The sequence below is a fragment of the Lissotriton vulgaris genome, chromosome 3_1 (assembly GCF_964263255.1).
Source record: "Lissotriton vulgaris chromosome 3_1, aLisVul1.2, whole genome shotgun sequence".
Taxonomy (NCBI): domain Eukaryota; kingdom Metazoa; phylum Chordata; class Amphibia; order Caudata; family Salamandridae; genus Lissotriton; species Lissotriton vulgaris.
Genome location: NC_141689.1, coordinates 1,349,573,420 through 1,349,594,710, shown reverse-complemented (window position 1 = coordinate 1,349,594,710; position 21,291 = coordinate 1,349,573,420). Strand labels below are relative to the sequence as shown.

The 21,291-nt window shown below is 42.9% G+C and overlaps 1 protein-coding gene across 1 annotated transcript in view; it reads right to left on the bottom strand.

Moving 5' to 3' along the window:
* The window catches only part of PIGG (phosphatidylinositol glycan anchor biosynthesis class G (EMM blood group)), an 867,273-nt gene that overhangs the window by 365,381 nt on the left and 480,601 nt on the right, over positions 1-21,291 (bottom strand). Inside the window, exon 9 of the mRNA XM_086961823.1 lies at positions 14,459-14,871. Within this exon, the coding sequence (XP_086817949.1) occupies positions 14,459-14,871 (413 nt within the window). The remainder of the gene's footprint in view (positions 1-14,458; positions 14,872-21,291) is intronic.

The window sequence follows — 21,291 nt, the reverse complement described above, 5'->3', positions numbered from 1 at the left end:
TCCTGCTGTGGCTTTCAATGGCGGAGGTCTATGGTGGACTTGACACAAACTATTATCAGTGATTGCTGCAAATTGGATTATTACAAAAGGATTGGGTGGTTATGTAGAGGTCCAACGGAATGCCCTAGGGCTGGGAGAACTATTTAAAGACCCTGATTCTTGCAAAAGGATCACAAAGAAAAGGATAACAGACTTATTCAATCAGAGAGCAAATTATGATCGAAGGGGAAAGAAATGTTTTTTTATTAAACAATTTTTATTTAGAAAAGGAAAAGAAAAACACAAGAAAATGATAAAGCAATAGCTGGGTCCACAATACAAAATTACACACTGCTATACAGATGGGGTTCAATAAGCACAATTCACTCCCTCATGGTAAAGCAGAGTAGTAATGACCAGAACGTCCAGTAAGCAATCAGTACATAGGTGTACAAACGTGCAAACTAGGTATGCACACCAGTTGGCACCTAGTAATCGAGCAATCACCTTATACAGTTAAGGGCGGGAGCAAGACATCAATCCCAGGAGCATCCACCAGTAAACGTCGTTCACGCTGTAGTTCAGTTGAAGGAGATAAACAGATATCGCCTCTATATTTATTCCAACTCCCCACTTGTAGTCCCATTTCTTAGGGCACCCCGTTTGTTTGAACACATGTTTCTCTGTGATCATTGCCCTATCCATGTCAGTCGCCCAATCACACATAGTGGGGGCCGACACTTCTCCCCATTTTTGCGCAATGTCGCGTTTTGCGATGGTTCACTCCAGTGACTCCCATGTTTGGTTTGTTTGCATTACGTTCGCACCTAAGGAAAGCCCGTCTGAGCCTGTCCGTGTCTGGCTGGGGCCAGTCGCCAGAGACCCTGGTCCTTTTCAAACAGCCCCCACAGTCTATAACTCATTGGCCCTCCAAAATTTAAGGCCCAAAATTAATGCCTCATGCTAGACTTTTTCTCCAGAGGCACACCAATTCCTTTGTGCATGTGGTCAGTTTGAATGGTCGACCTTTCATCCTCAGTCAAGGTCAACTTATCCTAACCAGGAGGCAGTTTCCCTGCCTAAGGCTAAGGACTTCGCTCCCCTTCCCCACGAAAATTGCTCAGGTGTTTCAATCTAAACTGTCGCTCCCTCCCTAAAAATCAGACTCATTTATTTAATTGTATTAGTGATATGAACCCGGATATAATCTTATTAACCGAAACATGGCTCAATGATGGCTCCTCACCTGATATCATTTCTGCCCTTCTTGCTAACTTTGCTCTTACAGGGATTAATAGACCTTGCAGAACAGGTGTGACATTGCCTTTATTTACAAAAAGGAATATAAATGTAATATTAAAGACCTTCAAATCCCTAACTGTGAGGCTCTTCATTTCTCTCATTTAGTCTCACATAAATTCACCCTTTCAGGGGCCCTTATGTACCATCCCCCAGGACTGCCTATTAACTGGTGTGCAAACTTACCAGATTATTTGACGCCACACATTTTACAGGCAGCTGATTTTACTTTGCTTGGAGACATTAATTTGCATCTTGAGGACCCCAAAGATAAGATATCTGTAACCCTTATAGAGGATTTGAGATCTCTTAATCTCTCTCTTTTGAATTCTGTAGCCACCCACATTGCAGGCCTTCTTTTGGACCCTATCTTCTCTAACCTCTCCTCCTTCTCTGTCGACCCTCCGCTCCAATTCAGCTGAACTGACCGATATTCAGTAACATTCAATATTACAGTCCCTTTCTTTTCCTCTACTTGGTCGACCCGACAAACTACTAACAGGCATTGGGCTAAATTGGAATGATGGAATCAAACAAACGACTTTTACATACCATCCTTGCTCTGATTTCTACACCGTACACTGATCAAATCACTGTACACCACTGGCTCGAAAGGGCCAGGGATTCAATTCTGCCTCGATTATCTAAATCACAGGGCAGAATGTATCCTCCGGCACCCTAGTTTAATGACAGCCTTTGCTCAGAAAAATGAGGCTTTAAATCTCTTGAAAGGGTCTGGAGGAAAAACTAGGCACCTGAGGCCAAGGCTGAATATGTAGTGGCCTTGAAAAAATATCATGCCTCCTGCAAATCTGCACGGGCAGTCTACTATACAGAATTGATTATCAACGCTCATAATTGTCAAAAAACTTTGTTAAAAGTAGTAAAGGATCGGTCCGCAGCTAGCGCATTCCCACCGCCCCCTCCCTTTCCCATCAACAGTGTGACGAACTTGCCTTGTTTTTTTCTAAACAAAGTCGAGTTTATTCACCGTCAACTAGAAGCAGATGCTTCTATGTTTGTGACACCCTCAATTGATGAGTCTCAACCACTCGGGCCATTAGTCCCACAACCAGGGCACGGTCAGTACAGAGTTAAGTCAGACAAGCACTTGGGAATCGATGACTGGCCCCTTCTGGATCTTGCACGACCGCAAACTTTACTGGCTACCATCAAGTCCAGCTCTCTGCTTGATACCCTCCCACCAGCAAAGTTTAGACTGCTGGAGGAGGTGGCCCTCATGGTAGTTTTGGATCTCCTTAACTCCTCCTTGATCACTGGTGTGCTACCTCAGAATTGGAAGCATGCTCTGGTACTCCCTCTGCTCAAGAAGAAGGACCTTGACCATCAGAGCTGGGTCAAACTCTAGGTCAATGCCACTTCTCTCTAATTTTTCCAAAGTTTGGGAAAAACATGTTAATACTCACCTCTCTTTCTTCGTTACCGCTCACAACCTGCTGCCTCTATCCCAGTCTGGGTTCAGGACGGGTTTCAGCACCGAATCTGCCCTACTGAGTCACAGAATTTCCGAGGCAAGAACTCGACTCTGTTGGGAAAGCCGCTCTTATCCTCCTGATTTTAAGTGTAGCCTTCAATACGTTCTCACATTCCACTCCTGTGGATAGATTGGAGGCTTCAGGCATTGCCTTGAAGAGGCTATCCTCTTTTCTGAAAGATCGATAATTTCAGGTCTCATCAGCTATCAACACCTCTACTAACCTAACACTGACCTTGGGGGTTCCTCAGGGTTCTATTCTGAGCATTTTGCTTTTTAACATCTACCTACGCCGCTTGATGGATGTGATTGAAGAGTCTAGTCTCACCGTATTTTCATATGCGGATGATTTTCAGATTATTTTCTCACTAGCTGATGCTCAAAACAAAGACCCTTCCCCTCTCAGGCAAGACCTGGCTAACATCACCCTGTGAATGAACAGAAACACCCTCAAACTGAATGGGAATAAAACCGAAGTCCTGATCCTGGGAAACAACCCTTAACTTTGGGAAGTCAGACACTTGCCCGTCATACTGGGTCCTTTACCCGCCCCAGTGGATGAGGTTGAGAATCTCAGTTTTATTATCGATAAAAAACGTTCTCTGATATCGCAGGTTCCTACGGTTACAGCCTCCTGTTTTTCCATTCTGAAATGGCTTAAGAAAATACTTGAGCTGACTCCTCCAAGTTCTCAGAGAACAGTGCTGCAGGCCCTGGTTACATCCAGATTGGACTGTGGGAATGTACTGTTTCTGGGTGCTGATAAAGCCTTGATTCGTCGCTTGCAGATCATCCAGAACGCGGCTGCCCGCCTTCTTTTCGGTCTGTAGAGACATTTTTCCGTCTCTCCCTTGCTTCACATACTGCACTGGCTGAGGGCTGACAAACAGATAAAATTCAAGGCCTTATGTTACATGTTTCGTACTAGACACGGTCTCGCTCCTTCTTATATCCAAGATCTGGTGTCTCCGTATGTCCCTTCCCAAGTTGAGATCAGCCAACCTTGCACTGGTTACTGTGCCTAGATTTTGCAGAGCTCTTTTTAAGGGGTGTTCCTTCTTTGTTTTGGGTCCAAAATATGGAATTCTCTTCCGGTTGCTCTCAGATCCTGAAACTCATTGCTCTTCAACTGCTGTGACTGAACCCTCGCCACCTTAGGTATTCTTTTTGCTGTGCCCCTGCTACTGTCCGCCGATAGCATCGGGAGACCCTTTTGGGTCGCTGCGTGCTCTATGAGCTTCTTAAATAACATAAATAAATAGTAGAGCAACAATATAATGTAAAGACTTTCTTAACCAGAGTTATTTTCCCCTTGTTCCTTCGATCTTAAGTCCATACAATGGGCACTTACTTTCTTCCACTTAGCCTGTAAGAGATCATGCCCAAGCTTTACATTCAGAATAGTCACTACCTCCTCCAGCTAGAGCCTGTGAGGGGCTTTTATGTTCCACAAGAAAAACAGGCCACAGGGGAAGGTCTTAAAAGAGACATATGGGGTCTCTAATGAAGCATATTGGGATCAAAATCCAATTAGATATGCTGTGTTTGCTCCTACAATGCAATCAAAAAATAGTCTCCTGCTGCCTTATTTTTTCCCAGATAGAAATTGCCCAATGGGTATAATTAATTACATGCCTTCAGCCCACAATGTTAATTTGCCTAAAGGGCTAACCTTTGTGTACTCAATCAATTAAAGTTACTTGTGTGTATATCACCAGTGATTGCTGGCTATATCTCATAATAAAAGCCCTCAGACCATCGACCTGTGAAGAAGCTGTTGATTTGTCGGTTAACTGATTTTCCACTTTTGCACGTTTCACATGTCCAATTTTATTGGAAATCTTGCTATAAATCTTGAAAAATCTCTTCATTGCCCTGTACCCCGTGTAAGAGGCACTAACTCTGCTTTCAATTTCTTTGGTGCAATATCAAGTTTGGTCAAGACATACTGCACTTCTGGGTATATTTTGTTTTCAATGTCAGTCTTCAGCGATTGTAGACAGCATAGCATGCCTCCCTTCGTATCGATGACCCTATCCGCTGGTCTCCCACAAAATATTGTAGCAACACACCAATCTCCACTAAGATCTCATGTAAATTATCGGAGCTCGCAAAACTTGGATGAAAATCTAGACATGGACTAATAATATAGTTTTGCCCAAGATATCAACTTCTTGTGCTCTCGAACAAGAGTGTGTGATGGCCCCTGCTTAAGCTATAAGTGACAAACCTGCCCTCCCCCCCTGTTCTGTTGCTGAACTATGCGGACAAAACAGTGTTTTTTTTAAGACTGTGATAGGAATGCAAAGATTGATTTGAGCACTAGTCTCATAATGTCACTCTTACAAAATCACATACGAAATGAATTACATTTGGATGGAATATACATAAGGTTTTATAATTATCTCATGATAGAGATCACAATGGACAAATACTTGGGGATTTGGTTTCAAGAAAAAGGGAGTTTGTAACACCACAAGGCAGCAATAAAGATGGAAGATAACTCCTTTATCGTTAAGTTATGGCTCGTTTTTAATAGTTTCCTGGGCCCTTACTAACCTCCATTCTTATAGTGGCAAGAGCCAGTCTGATGCCTACCCTGAGCCATGGCTGTGAAATAACCACTGGGAGGATCTAGAAGTATTTTGATTTTTTTCCAGGGTAATTTGTACACAGCCTTTTTCAGACTCCAAGATTAAACTTCTGCAACATGTGAGAACAAAGGTTGAGTTAATAACCTGGTTTTGAAGCAGTAATGTTGCATTTGCTAAAACTTCATGTATATATCAACTGGGCTTAGTGAATACCCTTTTTCTGCTATTAAGCTCTAAGTTACCAGAAATGGGCTTTCACATCTTTCGTTGGCCTACTTGTAGGGGGCAAAATGTGCCCTGTAACATACAAAGACTTGGGATACCAAGCCTCCACTCAAGACTTTGTCTTGCAAACCTAATTTAAATGTAAAGAAGACCTCAATCAGGGAACACCAACATACTTTTGCTAAAAGAAGACAAACAAAGTTTGCAAATGACTCCTAAAAATTGAAGCATACCCAACTTACTGTTCCCAGACGCAACAAAACAAACTGATCCTTATAAGATTTCTTTAGCACCAACAAGATAATTTATTCTAACATGGAAAAAGTCAGATACAGGGCAAGAGTGAAGGTATGCGATTAGAAGATAGCGTTCTATCACTCTATGGAAGGTGAACCTGTGCATAAGCACTCTCCTTATTTCAAAGAAATAGAAATAATGGAGAAAGGTGGATTCTTTTTCATGTTCCAACTGATTGCAAAGATTGACAAACTTTTATCTGAAATACTTCAATTGAACGGAAAATGACTGTGTTTTCTAGAAACTTGTCTAGCTTAAGTAGTTATATATTTGTGTAATAATACTGTTTAAACAGTTAATTTCTTGGCTGCAAATGATTTTCAAAGAACAATATTTGTGGACTTGACTTCGCACTTTTTAGCTTCTGTATACCCAGGGTCGGCCGACCAAGCCAATGCATTTTTTATTTGGTTAAGCACATTTTATAATGGTTTTATTTAACTTAACAGTACAATAACATAAATAAACATTATCATTTGCCCCGGTCAGGTCATTACAAAACTACTAACCAAATGGGCACTAGCCATTGTGGATGAACGAGAACTCGTGGGACAGGTTTGGGTTCTGTAGAGAGCCACCCGGGCCATCTACTACTATGTTGCCGTTTTCACGCATTCACACACCCCCGGGGGCGGGCTCGACCCGAGGGGATAAATAAACGGTCGGAGACCGCTTGGGGTCTTCCGGCCACGAGAATGAAAGCAACTGTCTTGTGTAATTATGAAGATTGTAAAAAAAAAATATCGAAATAAACGAAGAGTAATGATTTTATAGCATATAGATTAGGTACAGAATCAAGCAAGTAAAATTAAATGGTAACCCAAACCTCAACGGACCATCCTTACGAGAGAAAACATGGTTTGCCTGCAACAATAACATTCTTTTTGCAACCTCCATCGAAACTCGAGGATACCGATAGTTGTGACAACTTCAGCTGAAGTTAAGAAGCGCAGTTAAAAAACCTATGCATAGTACTCTCGATGCTTTGCAAACATGATCTAAAATTATGTTAAAGACCGTGCAAGGGCTGACTGGTCCAATGGTGCACCACGCTCAGTGGCACTGGGGCCCGCGGCCTGTGAGAGGGCCTCTAAATACTAAGGGGCAGATCTACAAGAAAGTGCCACAGCGTGGCAATGCAAGCCCTTTGGCTGCGCCACGCTGCTGCACTTTCAGAGCACAGGAATGCAACATATTTACAAGAATATGTAGCATTCCTGTGCTCTCCCCTGCACTGGTGCACCAAAAGCTGCCAAGCGCCGGCGCAGGCACCCTTGCACCATGGTGCAGGGATGCCTGCGCCATGGGGAGTTTGTTTTTGTGCGGTAAAGGGCACCTTCCTGCACAAAAACTATCACTAATGGCCTTTTCCGCTTTCAATGCGTGCTGTAGAATGCAGCACGCATTGAAAGAGGAAAAAACGAGGAGAAATGAAAACATTTCTCCTCGTTGCGCCTCCCTACGCCACCTCTAGGGTGGCGTAGCAATCAGACGCGTCTCCAGATTTACGATTTCTCGTACATCTGGAGATGTTTCTTGTTCCATGGGTTGCTTGGGAACACCCACAGCAACACCCATGGAACGCCCCTTCAACGCAAACTGCTGCATGTGAAGGGGCCGTATTTACAAGGAGAGGAAAAGTCAGGCAGGGTGGCTTTTCCCCTCCTTGTAAATATGGAGGAGCCCCCTGCGCCACCAGTACGTCACGAAAAGTGATGTACTGGTGGCGCAGGGGGCTTGTAAATCCGCCTCTAACTACTGATGCTTTCGCTGCTTCAGAGAGGACTATGGGGAAGTTTCCCTGCTTGTAAAGAACTCCTACCACGCCACTTAGTAAGGGATGTATTCCTGACGAACAAACAGAACAACTACATTTTATGTCCTCCTACTATCACAGTATTATTTTACAACCACCTGGCAAAATCTTTTTAATGATTAAATCAGATCTGCTTAGAAGGCGAATAGTTGCTGGAAAACCCTTGGCCGTTTAGAGGAGAACTTAAACCTCTGCATTCTGTGTCCTCGCCCCTCCCGCCGCCTGACCCCTGCTACATCCTCAGGTCGGGCCGCCGAGCGGAGCGCGGTCGGGAACTAAAACTACATTACCCAGCATTCCCGGCGACGCATTCCGCGTCTAGCGCGCGCCAGGAGGCGCATAAATTTGCTGTCACCCCGGTCGAGGGGGGGATCTGCTTAGAAGGCGAATAGTTGCTGGAAAACCCTTGGCCGTTTAGGGGAGAACTTAAACCTCTGCATTCTGTGTCCTCGCCCACCCGCCTCCCGCCGCCTGACCCCTGCTACATCCTCAGGTCGGGCTGCCGAGCGGAGCGCGGTGCTGGGTCGGGAACTAAAACTACATTACCCAGCAATCCCGGCGACGCATTCCGCGTCTAGCGCGCGCCAGGAGGCGCATAAATTTGCTGTCACCCCCGTCTCGCGGGACGCCGGGCGAAGCCCGGGCCAAGGGCGGGCCCGTTTCAGCCCGTTCCAGACTAATCCAGGCTGGGCTGGGCCTACTCCCTTGGTTCTATCTGCCAGATGTATAGTTCTTTTGCTAAAGGTACCTTTTCTTGCTATTGTGTACTTTGGAATCAGTTCTGAAATCGGCCATCCTTTCAAAATGTCTACCACAAGGGGATCAAGAAGTAAAACTGCCCTGAGAACTGCACTGATTACAGGTCCTATTGACAAGTTTATATCAACCCCTACCGAGGCTATTAACCACAATATCTCCATTTTAGAACGCAGGGTATCCCAGGACCTTGCGATCACTCGGAGATCCTCTTTGGGCCATATAGCAGCCGCTCAAACCCCGCTTCCACCAGCTGCTCCCATTTCTATTTTACTTCACACTGGAACTGCAGCAGCACAAGTACATTCTATTCCTAATGCCGTTGATCTGTCAGCCACAAACCTGTCCCAGGAACTGGATAAGACAGGGAATCTTGAGATCACCCCGGATCTCGAGCAGATTTTGGTTGTAGACTCGGATCAAGTTACTAGGCATAAGGGGGTGAGAGAAGGCGCCGTACCTAAGCAGCCAGTACCCCCAAATAATGGGTCTAACTTGAACCAACCATTTAAAATCAGGAAAAAGAAAGGTTCTAAAACGAAAGTTACTTCTAATACTAATTCCGCATCATCTGTTTTACCTAATGTATATTGTCCAACTCTGGTTAATGTTCAGGAGGGTGTCCCTTGTCAGTCGGATTGTGATTTTTCCCAGCTTTTTGTGAGTTTTAGGGATCTACTTATACATCATCTCCAGCCACTGGAACTGAGTATTATGGCAATTGAAAAACAGCTTGCCGTACTTCTTGTTAAAACACCTAGCCAGCCCAATGTAGGAACTGTCAACTCTGGGGGGGGTTTCCGCAGCGGTCTGTTCGGGGGTTCCCGCAGGTAACTCAGACAGACCATCTGTTACGTTTAACGTTCAACCCAAAATAAACAAGCCCACAACTCCCTCTTCACTTGTTCAAAATACCTGTGCAAATTGCACGAAACCTAAATCCAAAGCCAAACCCTTACCTCTGACTTCCTTACCCAGCCAGCAAACCCCCCCTGCCCCTACAACTCCAGCCATGCTTATTGATGCTAATCATACATTGACCAATGTGTCCTCACAGCAATCCATCAGCAAACCCCTGCCCCCCCCTAAAACTCTTTCCCACGAAGGCAAGAGGGGGTCCAGATCTAAACGCCCAGTCCATCTGCCTCCTGAGGCATCTCCATTTACTGTGAACTTACAGTAGGAACAGATGAGCCCCATTGGTCCCTCCGGAATAAAATCCTTCAGTGCTCAGTATTAATAGGCCACTGATGCCTCCTAACACCAGTAGAATTTCATCTGTACGCAGGGTCCCATGGGTGGGGAAGAGCCCTAAGTGTATCCAGGGGGATTGCGTCATCGTTACATGCGAGGATGCATCCACTGTGAACCATATTTGTTCATGGCCAGACCTGGAGAAGCAAGGGGGTATCGACACGCATCGACTTTCCTTTTTTTACCCCCCCACATTTAACTATCATCACCCAATTCCACCGCCAAACTGGGTCATGAACCAAGAATCTGCTTGGAACTATGTAGACCCATGGCAAACCCAACAGAGCAGGGGCAGGGAATGGGCACCTCGTCCTTGGTATCCTAACAAAAACCACCTTGCAGGCAATGGGTGGCAAGGTATTCAGACATCCAACAGATTTGACTGCCTGGAGATGGTTGACTGACATTACGTTACATCACCGTCAAACCAGACAGACAATAGGCAGTCAGGATCTGGTTTAAGTGTGCAACCTGTCCCTGGTAGTATTCAATCAGTTTCTACTGTGGCCCCCGCACTCCTTAGCGGTCCGGCGGTTTCGCAGAAGCTTCCAAACCGGAAGGTACTTCCATCCAATCCCCCCTCCCTAGTTATCCTTCCACTAATACACAGTCCCCCACTAGGAGGTCAGCAACTGGGCACTCTAGGATATCAGCCCAGGCAAAGAAATCTACAGATCGGACCCTCATCTCTTGGAATGTTGCAGGTATTGCAGGGAAATTAAACACCCCTTTTTGGCACAGGTTTATAGGGGAGGGATTTGATATAGTCCTCCTCCAAGAGACCTGGAGCCAGGAACCCATATACATAGAAGGCTATTCCTCTTATTGTCTCAATGCTACCAAATCCAGCTTTGGAAGGGCCAAGGGGGGCCTGTTGATACTCCTATCCAACAGATTGAGAAATTTCAAAGTTAGAAGCAGTACGATTGTGGGAGCACATAGCCAGGTACTGAGGCTTGAATGTGGAAAGGCAAACGCTCTGGTCCTTGTTAATTTTTATAATAACATCTTTGATGCTACCAGAGGGAATATTTTGTTCCCTTTGGAAAAAGAAATTGTTAAGGTCCTGGGTACTTCAAATAAGAGGACGGACATCCTATGGGCTGGGGATTTTAACCTGCAGCCCTGCCATTTATCGAAAGGGAATCCATGTGGCCTTGGAATGGAGCTAGATGTTGTCAATGGGGGAGCGGGTAAGATCGAGGATTTTCCCCATTTCCCACACTGCCACTATGGCACCATCTTAAATAAATTACTGTTTAAACTAGATCTACATCTGCTAATTTGTAACAAAAAGAGTCAGAATGCCACCTGCCCTACTTTCACAGGGAGGGAAGCCGGGACATTCATTGATCACATCTTGTTCTCTAGTAACGGTGACTACCTAAACCTGTATGTTAGAGAAGAAAGCCTTAGTGACCATAACAGTATCTGTATCACCCTTCCCGGAAGGGGTGCCATACTAGAGACCAGAGAAACCTGTACCACTGATATAGTTCCAAGCAGACCCAATGGCCCAAGAATTAAATGGACAGGGGCCAATTCTGCGGCCAAACAAAGGGAGGTCATTGTTAGCTGTAAAACTGAGATCAGTTACTGTTTAAAAGACGTTATTAATTCTGATCTCTTGCTATCAAAATTTATTAACATCAACATTGCCATTGAGGGTATCTTCAGCAAGAAATCATCAACTAACAAAACCATCAAAATGGGTTGGTTTGATAACTCTTGCACAGTAGCCCTACGAGAATTGAAACTGGCCCTAGGGTGTAAGCCCCGAGATAGCCATAGAATTAAACAAATGAGGGCCAACTACAAAATGACTATTTTTAATCGGAAAAAAGGTCCTTCAGAGAGAAGCCTGGGATAAGTTGAATGAAGCAGTAGAGACTAATAACAGCAAACTATATTGGGAAACAGTTAATAGTCCTTTTTTTAAAACCGAGGGCATTCCGGAAATCACTTCCCATGTTGCATGTGAGGAGTGGATTAATCACTTCACCAATATTTTTAATCCAGAAGGGACACCTTTAACCTTACCTACCACTGTATCGTCCACATGGACACCTATACCCATGGGGATTACCTTGGAAGAGGGATATGTAGGACTTGCTAACAGCAAGGGGGGGAAGGCCCCGGGCCCCGACGGGGTCCCTATCGATTTATTAAAAGCCGAACCCAACCTGTGGACCCCTATTCTGGTGAGGACTTTTAATTGCGCAGCCGAAGGTAATATTCCACCTTCTTGGGGTAAATCAGTTATTATTCCCCTTTTCAAAAAAGGTAGCAAATCTGAGGCCTCCAATTACCAACCCATTTCTTTATTGGACGCCTCAGTAAAAGTCATGAGCAGAATTCTGCTCAAAAGACTGGAAACTTGGGCGGAAGACATGAATATTTTAACCAAAGTCCAGTATGGCTTTAGAAAAGGCATGGGCACACTTGAGCAATGTGTTAACTTGGACCTTTTAATTAACAAATACACAGTAGCCAAAAAGGGCAATCTTTTTTTATGTTTTGCTGACTTGAGCAGCGCTTTTGATTTAGTTGATCATGGTATTCTTTGGCAGGTTTTATTGGAGCTAGGGGCACCGAAAGAAATAGTCCACTTTTTGGCAAGGCTCTACGAAAAACTCTCCTGTAAAGTCCGTTACGGTACCCTTGGCGAATGCACACCGTTTTTTAAAGTTTCAAGGGGCATTCGCCAGGGTTGCGTGTTAGCCCCTCTCTTATTTTCACTTTTTATTAATTGTATTGACCGCACTTTGGCCACCATCCCAGCAGATGCCCCGCTGATTGGAGGAGAACCCGTCACAATCCTACTATATGCGGACGACGCCGTCCTTTTATCCCGCACCCAGATAGGACTACAGCGTCTCATAAACAGTTTCATGCAGTTTATCCAAAACAGGCGACTTCGCGTGAACAAATCAAAGACGTATGTTATGATATGTGGCCAATCAGCTAACAAAATCAAGTCCAGTTTTTATTTAGATAGTGACAAAATGTTACAAGTTAAATCATTTTGTTACCTGGGAATCACTTATGCCAATGATGGGTCTTGGAAACCTGAGCTTGATAACATCAGGATGAAAATGTCAAGAACCACCAGCAGCGTATTTCGATTTGCCTCTAAGCTCGGATCGAGAAGCATCCGTGATATGATTAATATATATAATATACGCTGTGTTTCCTCTGCACTGTATGGGGCGGGTGTGTGGGGCCACACTGATGGTACTTCTTTACAAAAAGATGAACATAAGTTCTTAAAAAGAGTGTTATGTGTCCCCCATTCTGCCTCCGTTCAGTTAGTCCATGATGAGGTTGGGATCGAGTTTATTTCTGACTTAGCAGCCGTCCGTCCACTCTTATTGTGGCGTTCTATTTGGGCTAAGTCAGAGACTCGATTCACTCAAGAAATGATTCTTGATTGTATAGGACTGGACTTCTCATCACGCATTCGATGGCTGCAATACATCTACACCTGGTATAAAACTCTATTTGACATCGACATTTTCCATGACCCCGAATTGGCTGTTGAAATCCCGAAAAAAGAAATTAAACAAACCTTTTTAAAGTTTAAACAAAAAAGGCGAGATGAGGTGTATGGCAAGTTGGCCACTGTGATGTTCTATAGGGAACTAAACCTGCAACCAGGGTTCCAGGCCTACCTTTCGTTAGTTTCCCGTCCTTCCCATCAATTTGTCCTAACCCGTGTTAGGCTGGGTATAGTACACCATCTTGTCGCATTCCCAGTACAGAAACGTAAATCAGAAACCCCCTGCCCATGTGACAACATCTCACGCCAGAGTTGCTGTCATTTTTTACTTTTTTGCAAATTTTATCACTTTGTAAGAATAAAGTACCTAAAACCCATTTTTATAAAATATAACATACAGTCTTTCAAGAATGCTCTTGTGCTACTATCATCCCTCGAGAATGTGGACATTTGCTTTTTGTTGCCACTTATATTTTGAAATGTACAGCTGCCAGGAAATGTATTGTACTGCAATAATTACGTATATTCCTGTCTGTACTCATTTGTCTTTTATAAGCACTTTGAACCTAAACACGTAATAGGCCCTTTTATTCTTACCCTGGGTCTGAATTTGAAATGTACAGCTGCCAGGAAGAGCACTTGGTGCGTTAATCACTTATATTCCTGTCTGTACATATATGTTCCCCTGCCTTTTAGCTTTTTAAATATTCGCATATCTATAAAATAAGGATTTTTTGCCTTTGCAGTTACTTTTTTAGACATGTACAGCTGCTAGGAAGTATTTAGTGCTGCTATAATTCTACACTTCCTATCTGTACCTACTTGTATCACAATGTCACCTTGCAAATTCATAACATCCCATGCTTTTGGCTTGGTGTTTGTTTTAAAAATACTCAGTTGCTAGGATATGCCCCATATGTGATAATCATGTCTACCCCTGTCTGTACAAGTACGATCCCCTCTCCTTCTAGTGTTTTTATTATTTTCCTAAATGTGTGATGATACCTAGTGTCTTTATATATGTCACCATCCATAAGAAATATTCCAGAGTTTACATGAATAACTTAATCTTTTAAAAACTAATTTTATATGTAATGAATTGTTTGTAGTTTATGCTTGTATGATTTATATTTTCAAATCGAATAAAAGCTTATGAATTGAATTGAATTGATTAAATCAGATCAAGGCATGGTCATTAAATCGATCACATTACAAAATCAATGTAAAAAAATTCGACCACCTACCTTGTTAACCAATGGCTAAAGTCTGGTCGATGAGCCCACTGTACTCCAGTTTGATTCAACGAACGCAGCAATCGACAACCGACAAGAACGGCCCAGGGACTTGCTAGGGCAATGCATTTTTCATTGTCTTTCATAAATCCAGAAGGAAAGAGCATTTTGCCTAATTTGGAATCACTATCTTCAGCAACCTCGTCAAATTTCGTCGGCAAATGTCGGTCGCTTTCTTTTATGAGAAAATAATGTCTACATATGTCCTGACACAATGCCAAGCAAAGTGTGTTGATGAGGAAATACCAGGTTTGGTGCTCCTCTTCTATGAAACTACTTGAAGCCAAACTGATAACATGGCCGACAGTCCCAACTAAAAGAAGAACATTCAACTCTGACCCTCCTAAGGTGGATGATGATGGCTTCTGTGAAGAAAAGAAACATCAGGTTAAAACGGTGGTGTGCTGTCGCTATAACTAATGGTATTTTCCGACAAAACATTACAGTTACAAATACTTGTTGCTTGACGTCCATATAGCAACGCATATCGAACCAGTTCCAACAGACTAAGATCCTAACTGCAAACAATCACTTTCTCAGTCCTGGCCAACTAAATGGTGTAAAGTAGAACAAATGTCACATTTCTCAAATGAAGTGGACTTTCTATACCTATAATACGTGAGAAAGTGTCTTTTCAAAGATTAAGATATTAAAATAGAAATTCGAATAGACTACAAACCTATATATGCAGTGTTTGGAAAGCTGGAGGCAAATAAGTAAGGAGGAGCTCCTGCTCATTTACACAGGTGGCTATTCCAGCAGGGCGCGGTTGTCTGGGGGTGGGGGCTCAGAATAGTTACTTACCCATAATCCTAGATCTCATCCTGAGTAAGGGTCACCAGGGACGCAACAAAACCTGAATTTCGGGGGGGGTTGGGGGGGATTGGGCTAACACTTCAAATGCTGGAGGCGGAGCCAAATTCAGAGTAAGGCTAAAAATTGCTGGTGGATCATCCTGTCATTGTAGTGGTATAATGCATAGGGTTTATTTTTATCACAGCTCAATTCAAAGCACGCTGGGCTCTAACATTAATGCATGCATAAAAGTATTTAACAAGTTTTGCAGGAAGTTTAGGACTTTCCTTCAAGGAATTCTAGTAGAACACATATTAAATGTTGTATTTTAGTACACATTTAATGAGTTTACCTACTCTCACATGACATTTTTTTAAAATACAGTTTTGCCAACAATTAATGACATATGATGCACTGTAAAACACCTGAGGTCAATTGTATTGGCTTCAACCCATTAGCCGCTCAAAATACTTTTAGAAGATATTTGGGTACCTCCATCGTCCCACCTCCCAAAGTGGTTAAAAAAATTGTGGAAAATAGTGCAGTTTAAGCACACTTCTATAGTTTTTATTTTACTGAATGAAATGAATGATTAAAAATAATATGTAAAGTGCACTTTTTCCTTAACCAACCAGCCTGGGGCTGAGCAGTAAATGAAGGAGAGGTGGAGACTGCACTCATATGGAAAAGGCACTTTTTTATGGAGGACTTGAGTCTCTGGAGCTCGGGAGCCAGAGAGTTCCAATGCTTTGATGCCAGAAAGGAGCAGCATCAGCATCCAAGAGGTACTTGCCTAATGTTAGGAATGCAGGCAGTTGACTACTGTAAAGCATAGGATTTTGGAAAGAATATATAGAGTGATACAATGGTGAAGAAGCAGAGAATCTGCTTTATGGAGAGTGCCAAGATCTAGGAATAACACTTTGAAGTCACATTGTTTCACGTTCAAAGGCAATAGACAGTATAAAAGTGAGTGAGAAGAGATTGTGAAGAAAGGGGGCAGGCCTCAGATGAGGCTTGCAGGAGGGTTTTGAATGATTTGAAAGCAGGAAGCCCAAGATAGACTTCCACTATCTGGTTGTGAGAAAATAGTTGAATTGATAGTAGTACTATGATTGCAAGAAGAGATGGGTTTGCTTAGCATGAGAATGCTGTTAATGCAAGAAGAAAATGTGCATGATCTGTTGAACGAATGAGAAAAAGTCGTTTAAAATGAATCTCGGATTTTTTGCTGAGTCAACCTTGAGTGGGCGATGGGTCCAGCTCCCCCACCAACGTGAAGACCATATCTATTCAGGGAAGGTTCCCTAAAGATGTAGCCGTCTGTGTTGACACTATTGAGTTTTGATTTGACTTGATCCAGGAGGCAACTGTGAAAAAGCAAGATCATAATTTCTCTTGGCAGACCACTGATCATTGCTGAAGAAAATGATCCTATGATATCATCTGTGTAGGACATCACAGAGAAACTAAAGGGTTGTATAAATAAAGGGAACTTAATACTATAAAGAGTAAACAATGTAGGGCTCAGAGAAAAGCCCTGTGGGAATCTGCAAGTGAGAGGTCTCGAACATGACTAAAATAGGGGGATGTGGACTGTTTATGCCCTCTTAGATAGAAAAAAGGTAAGACACTCCAGGGCATTGTCTTCAATGCTATATTGCTCCAAATAATTGGTATTTTAATAAACATTTTATAAAGTTTAAAACAATCATGTTATTACAGTGCATATGAAAATCACCTTAAAGGACATACATTGGTATTTTAAAATGTACTCTTTATGTGACATAGCCAATCCTTCCATAAGTGCAGACAATAAGATGTATACCTCAGTAAACAATACAAAAAAACTGTGTTGTGGGTCAGCTTTAACCTGTTTTTAATGGGTGATCACAACTATGCAATACCATAGGATACTGATTTGGACCCCAAGTAAACTGGGTCTCTCACTGGTCGTGAGTCTATCAAACTCAACGGTGTATCTCCTGTCCCGGTGAGTAGTGTGTGTCCATCCCTTGATTATCTTCCGCCTCTTATACAGTCTATATTTAATTGTTAACCACATACCAGTATAGTCTTTTATGCAGTTGGGAGGGCCGGTCATTGAGGGTGGCCTATAATCCGAAAGCCTTTCAGTTTACAACATTATTGCTTCCGCCTATCTGTTCTATAAATGTGTATAACTGAGTTTCTCACTGTTGTACATTCTGCCTCCACCCATTTCTTTGTCTTTCTCAAACAGTTTTTTTTTGTTAAGTGCTATTGTTGCTTTTCGTGGCATAGCTACGCTACATGTTGCTGCCACAATGGTCAAATCTGCACACCTGAATAGTCTTCCTTCTTTTGGCTCTAGGCATCAACACCATCATGCTCACCCTCCAAGTACAGTCTATTCTTTCACCCACTACTTTTGCTGCTGTTTGAGTCATGTTTCCAGTACTCTAATAGATTCCAGCACTCCTAAAGACAGATGATGATCAAATCTGTCTTTAGACCCTCATGTCTTAAAGATTAATCTTTAATCTCCATATCTTTCTGAGCTTCCTTGGGGTGAGATAGTTTTGATGAAAAAAATTAAATTGTATTCATTTGAAAAGGGCAAGGATGCCACTGCTGGCAAACATCTAGGAGGGCTTCCATGGAGTAAATCACTCTCTTAGAGTTCAAGTTTAACTGTCCAAAATGAAGCCATTTTGATCATGAGACAGAGAGCAAAGGCAACAATCTATTTGCTAGCACCTTCCCCAGGATTTTATACTGTATATTCATCATAGAGAGTGGTTGCTTCAAAGTCCTATCAAAACTATCACAGACAAATTGCAGAATTACGACTAGAATCTCTGTCATTTGTGGAAGCATGATTAAAGTTTGAGCCTGGTTATAGGCATCCAAGAGCTGAGGAGCCATCAGTATTTTGTATGTTGAAGAACATTTGTTTGGCAGGCTATCAGATCCTGGGTTCTAGCCATTAGATATCACTTCTATAGCTTGAGGAGTTTCAACCAGGGGTGCCTCCGGAGCAAGTCTTTGATCTTTGATCTTCTGATGAAATGGAAAGAGCCTGATGTCCTTAAATCTTCAGTAAATGCGCCTTATATCTCACATGGAAGTGCATCCAAGGAGATCTAGTAATTAACAAAAATGTAATTGATTTTGGCCTGTGCATAGTACACACCCCGGGTTATCTCCTCACAGCATCGCCACTGAACTTTGGAACACCTCCGAGGTAAGAAAGTTTGCTAACAACCGACCTGGTCTATCACCTTCTAAGAGTTGTTTGGCTGTGAATAAGCAAATGGGGTTCAATCTATGTTAGATCATCTTGTACCTTTCCCTACATGCTAGTAATCTATCATTGCTCTGAATGTTAACCCCAGTAACCTTCTGAGGAGTATGCATGGCAGTCTCTCTCCTGCATACTTACCTCTCTAGCAGCACTTGTGCCCCAATTACTATGCTGATACACACTACCCGAATCTTTAGCTTTATCACTTATAATTCAGTCAGCACTTCTAGATCTCCTTGGATGCGCTTCCATGTGAGATATAGGGCGCATTTACTGAAAATCTAAGGACATCAGGCTCTTCCCTAATGTACCTCCACTTTCCCTACAATAGTCCACATTGGCATCCCTCACAGCCCCCCAAAATGTTTGATCTCACAGCACAGCCACCTGAAGTTTCCATGAGTGAATGCTAAAAGGCAATATAACCCATTCCAGTTTAACTAAGAGCAGCCAGTGGGCCTTATTATTTTGCATATGTACTGAGCTTCAGCCAGGAGTCCCATATTCAGGAAAGTTTCCGGGTCATTTGTGTTGCCACTAATCACCAATGTGCGGTCTCCTAAGCCACTGGTGATAAGCCCAGCGATGCATGGAGTGCCTCCACTGCTGCAGCAGCCCTCTTAGCCTGTGTAGAGTAGCGGATGGTCTGTCAACCTTTTGTGTTTTTCTCCTACGTTGCGGTCGATATTTCAATCAGTTTTGGGATGACCAATAAATAGGACTTGCAGAGTTTGTCAGAGCTTCAGCCCATTTCCATACTGCGGATGTATCAGTATAGATGCAAATTTCCCATTGTACAAGTCTTTCAGGTCCACTTAGATTGAAAACATGTACTTGAGGTGTAATTCAGGGAGTTGCCTCTTAACTTCCAGATATGCTCTCCTCTGTTGTTGCACCATTGGAGTGTAATCTGCAGAAATCAGTAGCTGTGTATTATCAATTGTGTATGGGCCATCCAGGCCAGTCTGGAGCTATGGTGGTGCCCTAACCCAAAGAACATGGCTATCTATAATGTCTAAACTGGTTGACCCTGTGCAATTGCTTTCCTTCACTGTGGCTCCTTTTTCAGGATCATTATATTAAGGCACCTAGAAATAATTGTTCAGGATGCAAACTGTGCAGAAACCTCTCTTGCATATTGTTCAATTGACCATAATGATGCTGAATCTATAACAATAAAGGTCTCATATAGGAGGCTCAATACACCTGCCTAGGAATGCTTGCCTACCACAACCTGTCAACTGGAAGCCAGGCTTTTGCCACAGCATGGCCATGGTCTGTTCCATAGCATGACTATGATTACAGTTAACCCTTCACTCTGTGAAAAATGCTGCACATCATGCCGAAAGTCTCACTTATAGCGCATTGCATGGCCTCTTCAAGGAGCAGAACATGAAGAAAATTGCCCTGCCTGCCCACTTTTTGGCAGTGCTGGGATCATCTTGCCCAACACACTGCAAGATTATGCCGCTTTGTCTGTAGTATAACAGTTAGCTCTCTTGTAGCAAGTGAAACAAAGTTGAGTAAACTCTGAAGTAGCAGCAGATGACATTATTATAGCTCTGGCTGGTCCTTTGGATGGCAGTAGTTATAATATGGGCCTGTGCCTGTTCAACTGAGAAGAATTTTGTCAGGTAATAGGTTGCAAGTGTTGTACTTAGTAACCCTTCCAAAAAACATTCAGTGCTAAAGCTCTTTGTTTGTTCGGTGAGGCCCCCTATCTGAATGTTGGTCCTCATACCTTTTCCTTCCTTATTTTCGGCCCAGTACTCAAGGAATGAGATTCTGTCTTGTACGTTCTCAAAGTGCTTCCTGAGCACTCTGATCTCGTGTCAGTTTTGCTTTGGCTTCTGATACTAAAACTGCCAGTTTCTTCTAATCCGAGTTAATCCTACATCAAGCACTAGAGTGTCAATCTTTGCTACCAGAGCTGCATGAGTATGCTTTATAGTGAGCAATATCGGTTCAATATGTCAGAAGTGTCCGCAGTTGCAGTTGCACCCCTTACCTCCATGCCCTAATCTTCAACAGTCAGCTCTCCAGTCTCTTACCTTCTTCCATGCATGTCTACCCTTCCTCTTTCTTGCTGAGCGTTACCTTTTCTCACTGATTATTTCCCTCATGCACTCACCTTTCCCCCTGCTCCCTCCCTCACTCCTATAGCCTTTTACTTTTGCACAGTAGCTCTGCCACACTTTCATCCATGTTTCACTCCATGCTGTAATTTACCATCGGATTGCCATCTGTCCAGTGTGTTAACTAAACAGCGGGTATTTTGAAGTAACTGCCAGTAAAAAAAAACTTGGAACTTAACAAAAGCTCATAGTTATTCTTGTTCGAAATACGAAGATCAAGCAGCTAATACAGGTATATATCCAGAGCCACTAGAGGTATGCAACTGTATGGCTGTGTTTTTTTCCGCATAGTTGATTATTTGCTGTATTTGCCACAAACTATCATCTGCCTCACAATCTGCAGATGTTAACAGAAAAAAATGTTTTTAGCTTAAACGTTCAAAAGTTACTAATAACGCAGGGAAGGACCTTTGCAAATGGTGACTGGACACCATTCTGTTGCCTATTTCTGTATGTGGGTTTTAAACTGGTATTAATGGGATGCAACCAATGCTTAGACAGTGTTAACAAGTGTAAAAATTACAAATTAATATAGTAATGCTATCACAAAATGTGCAGCATTATGCCAC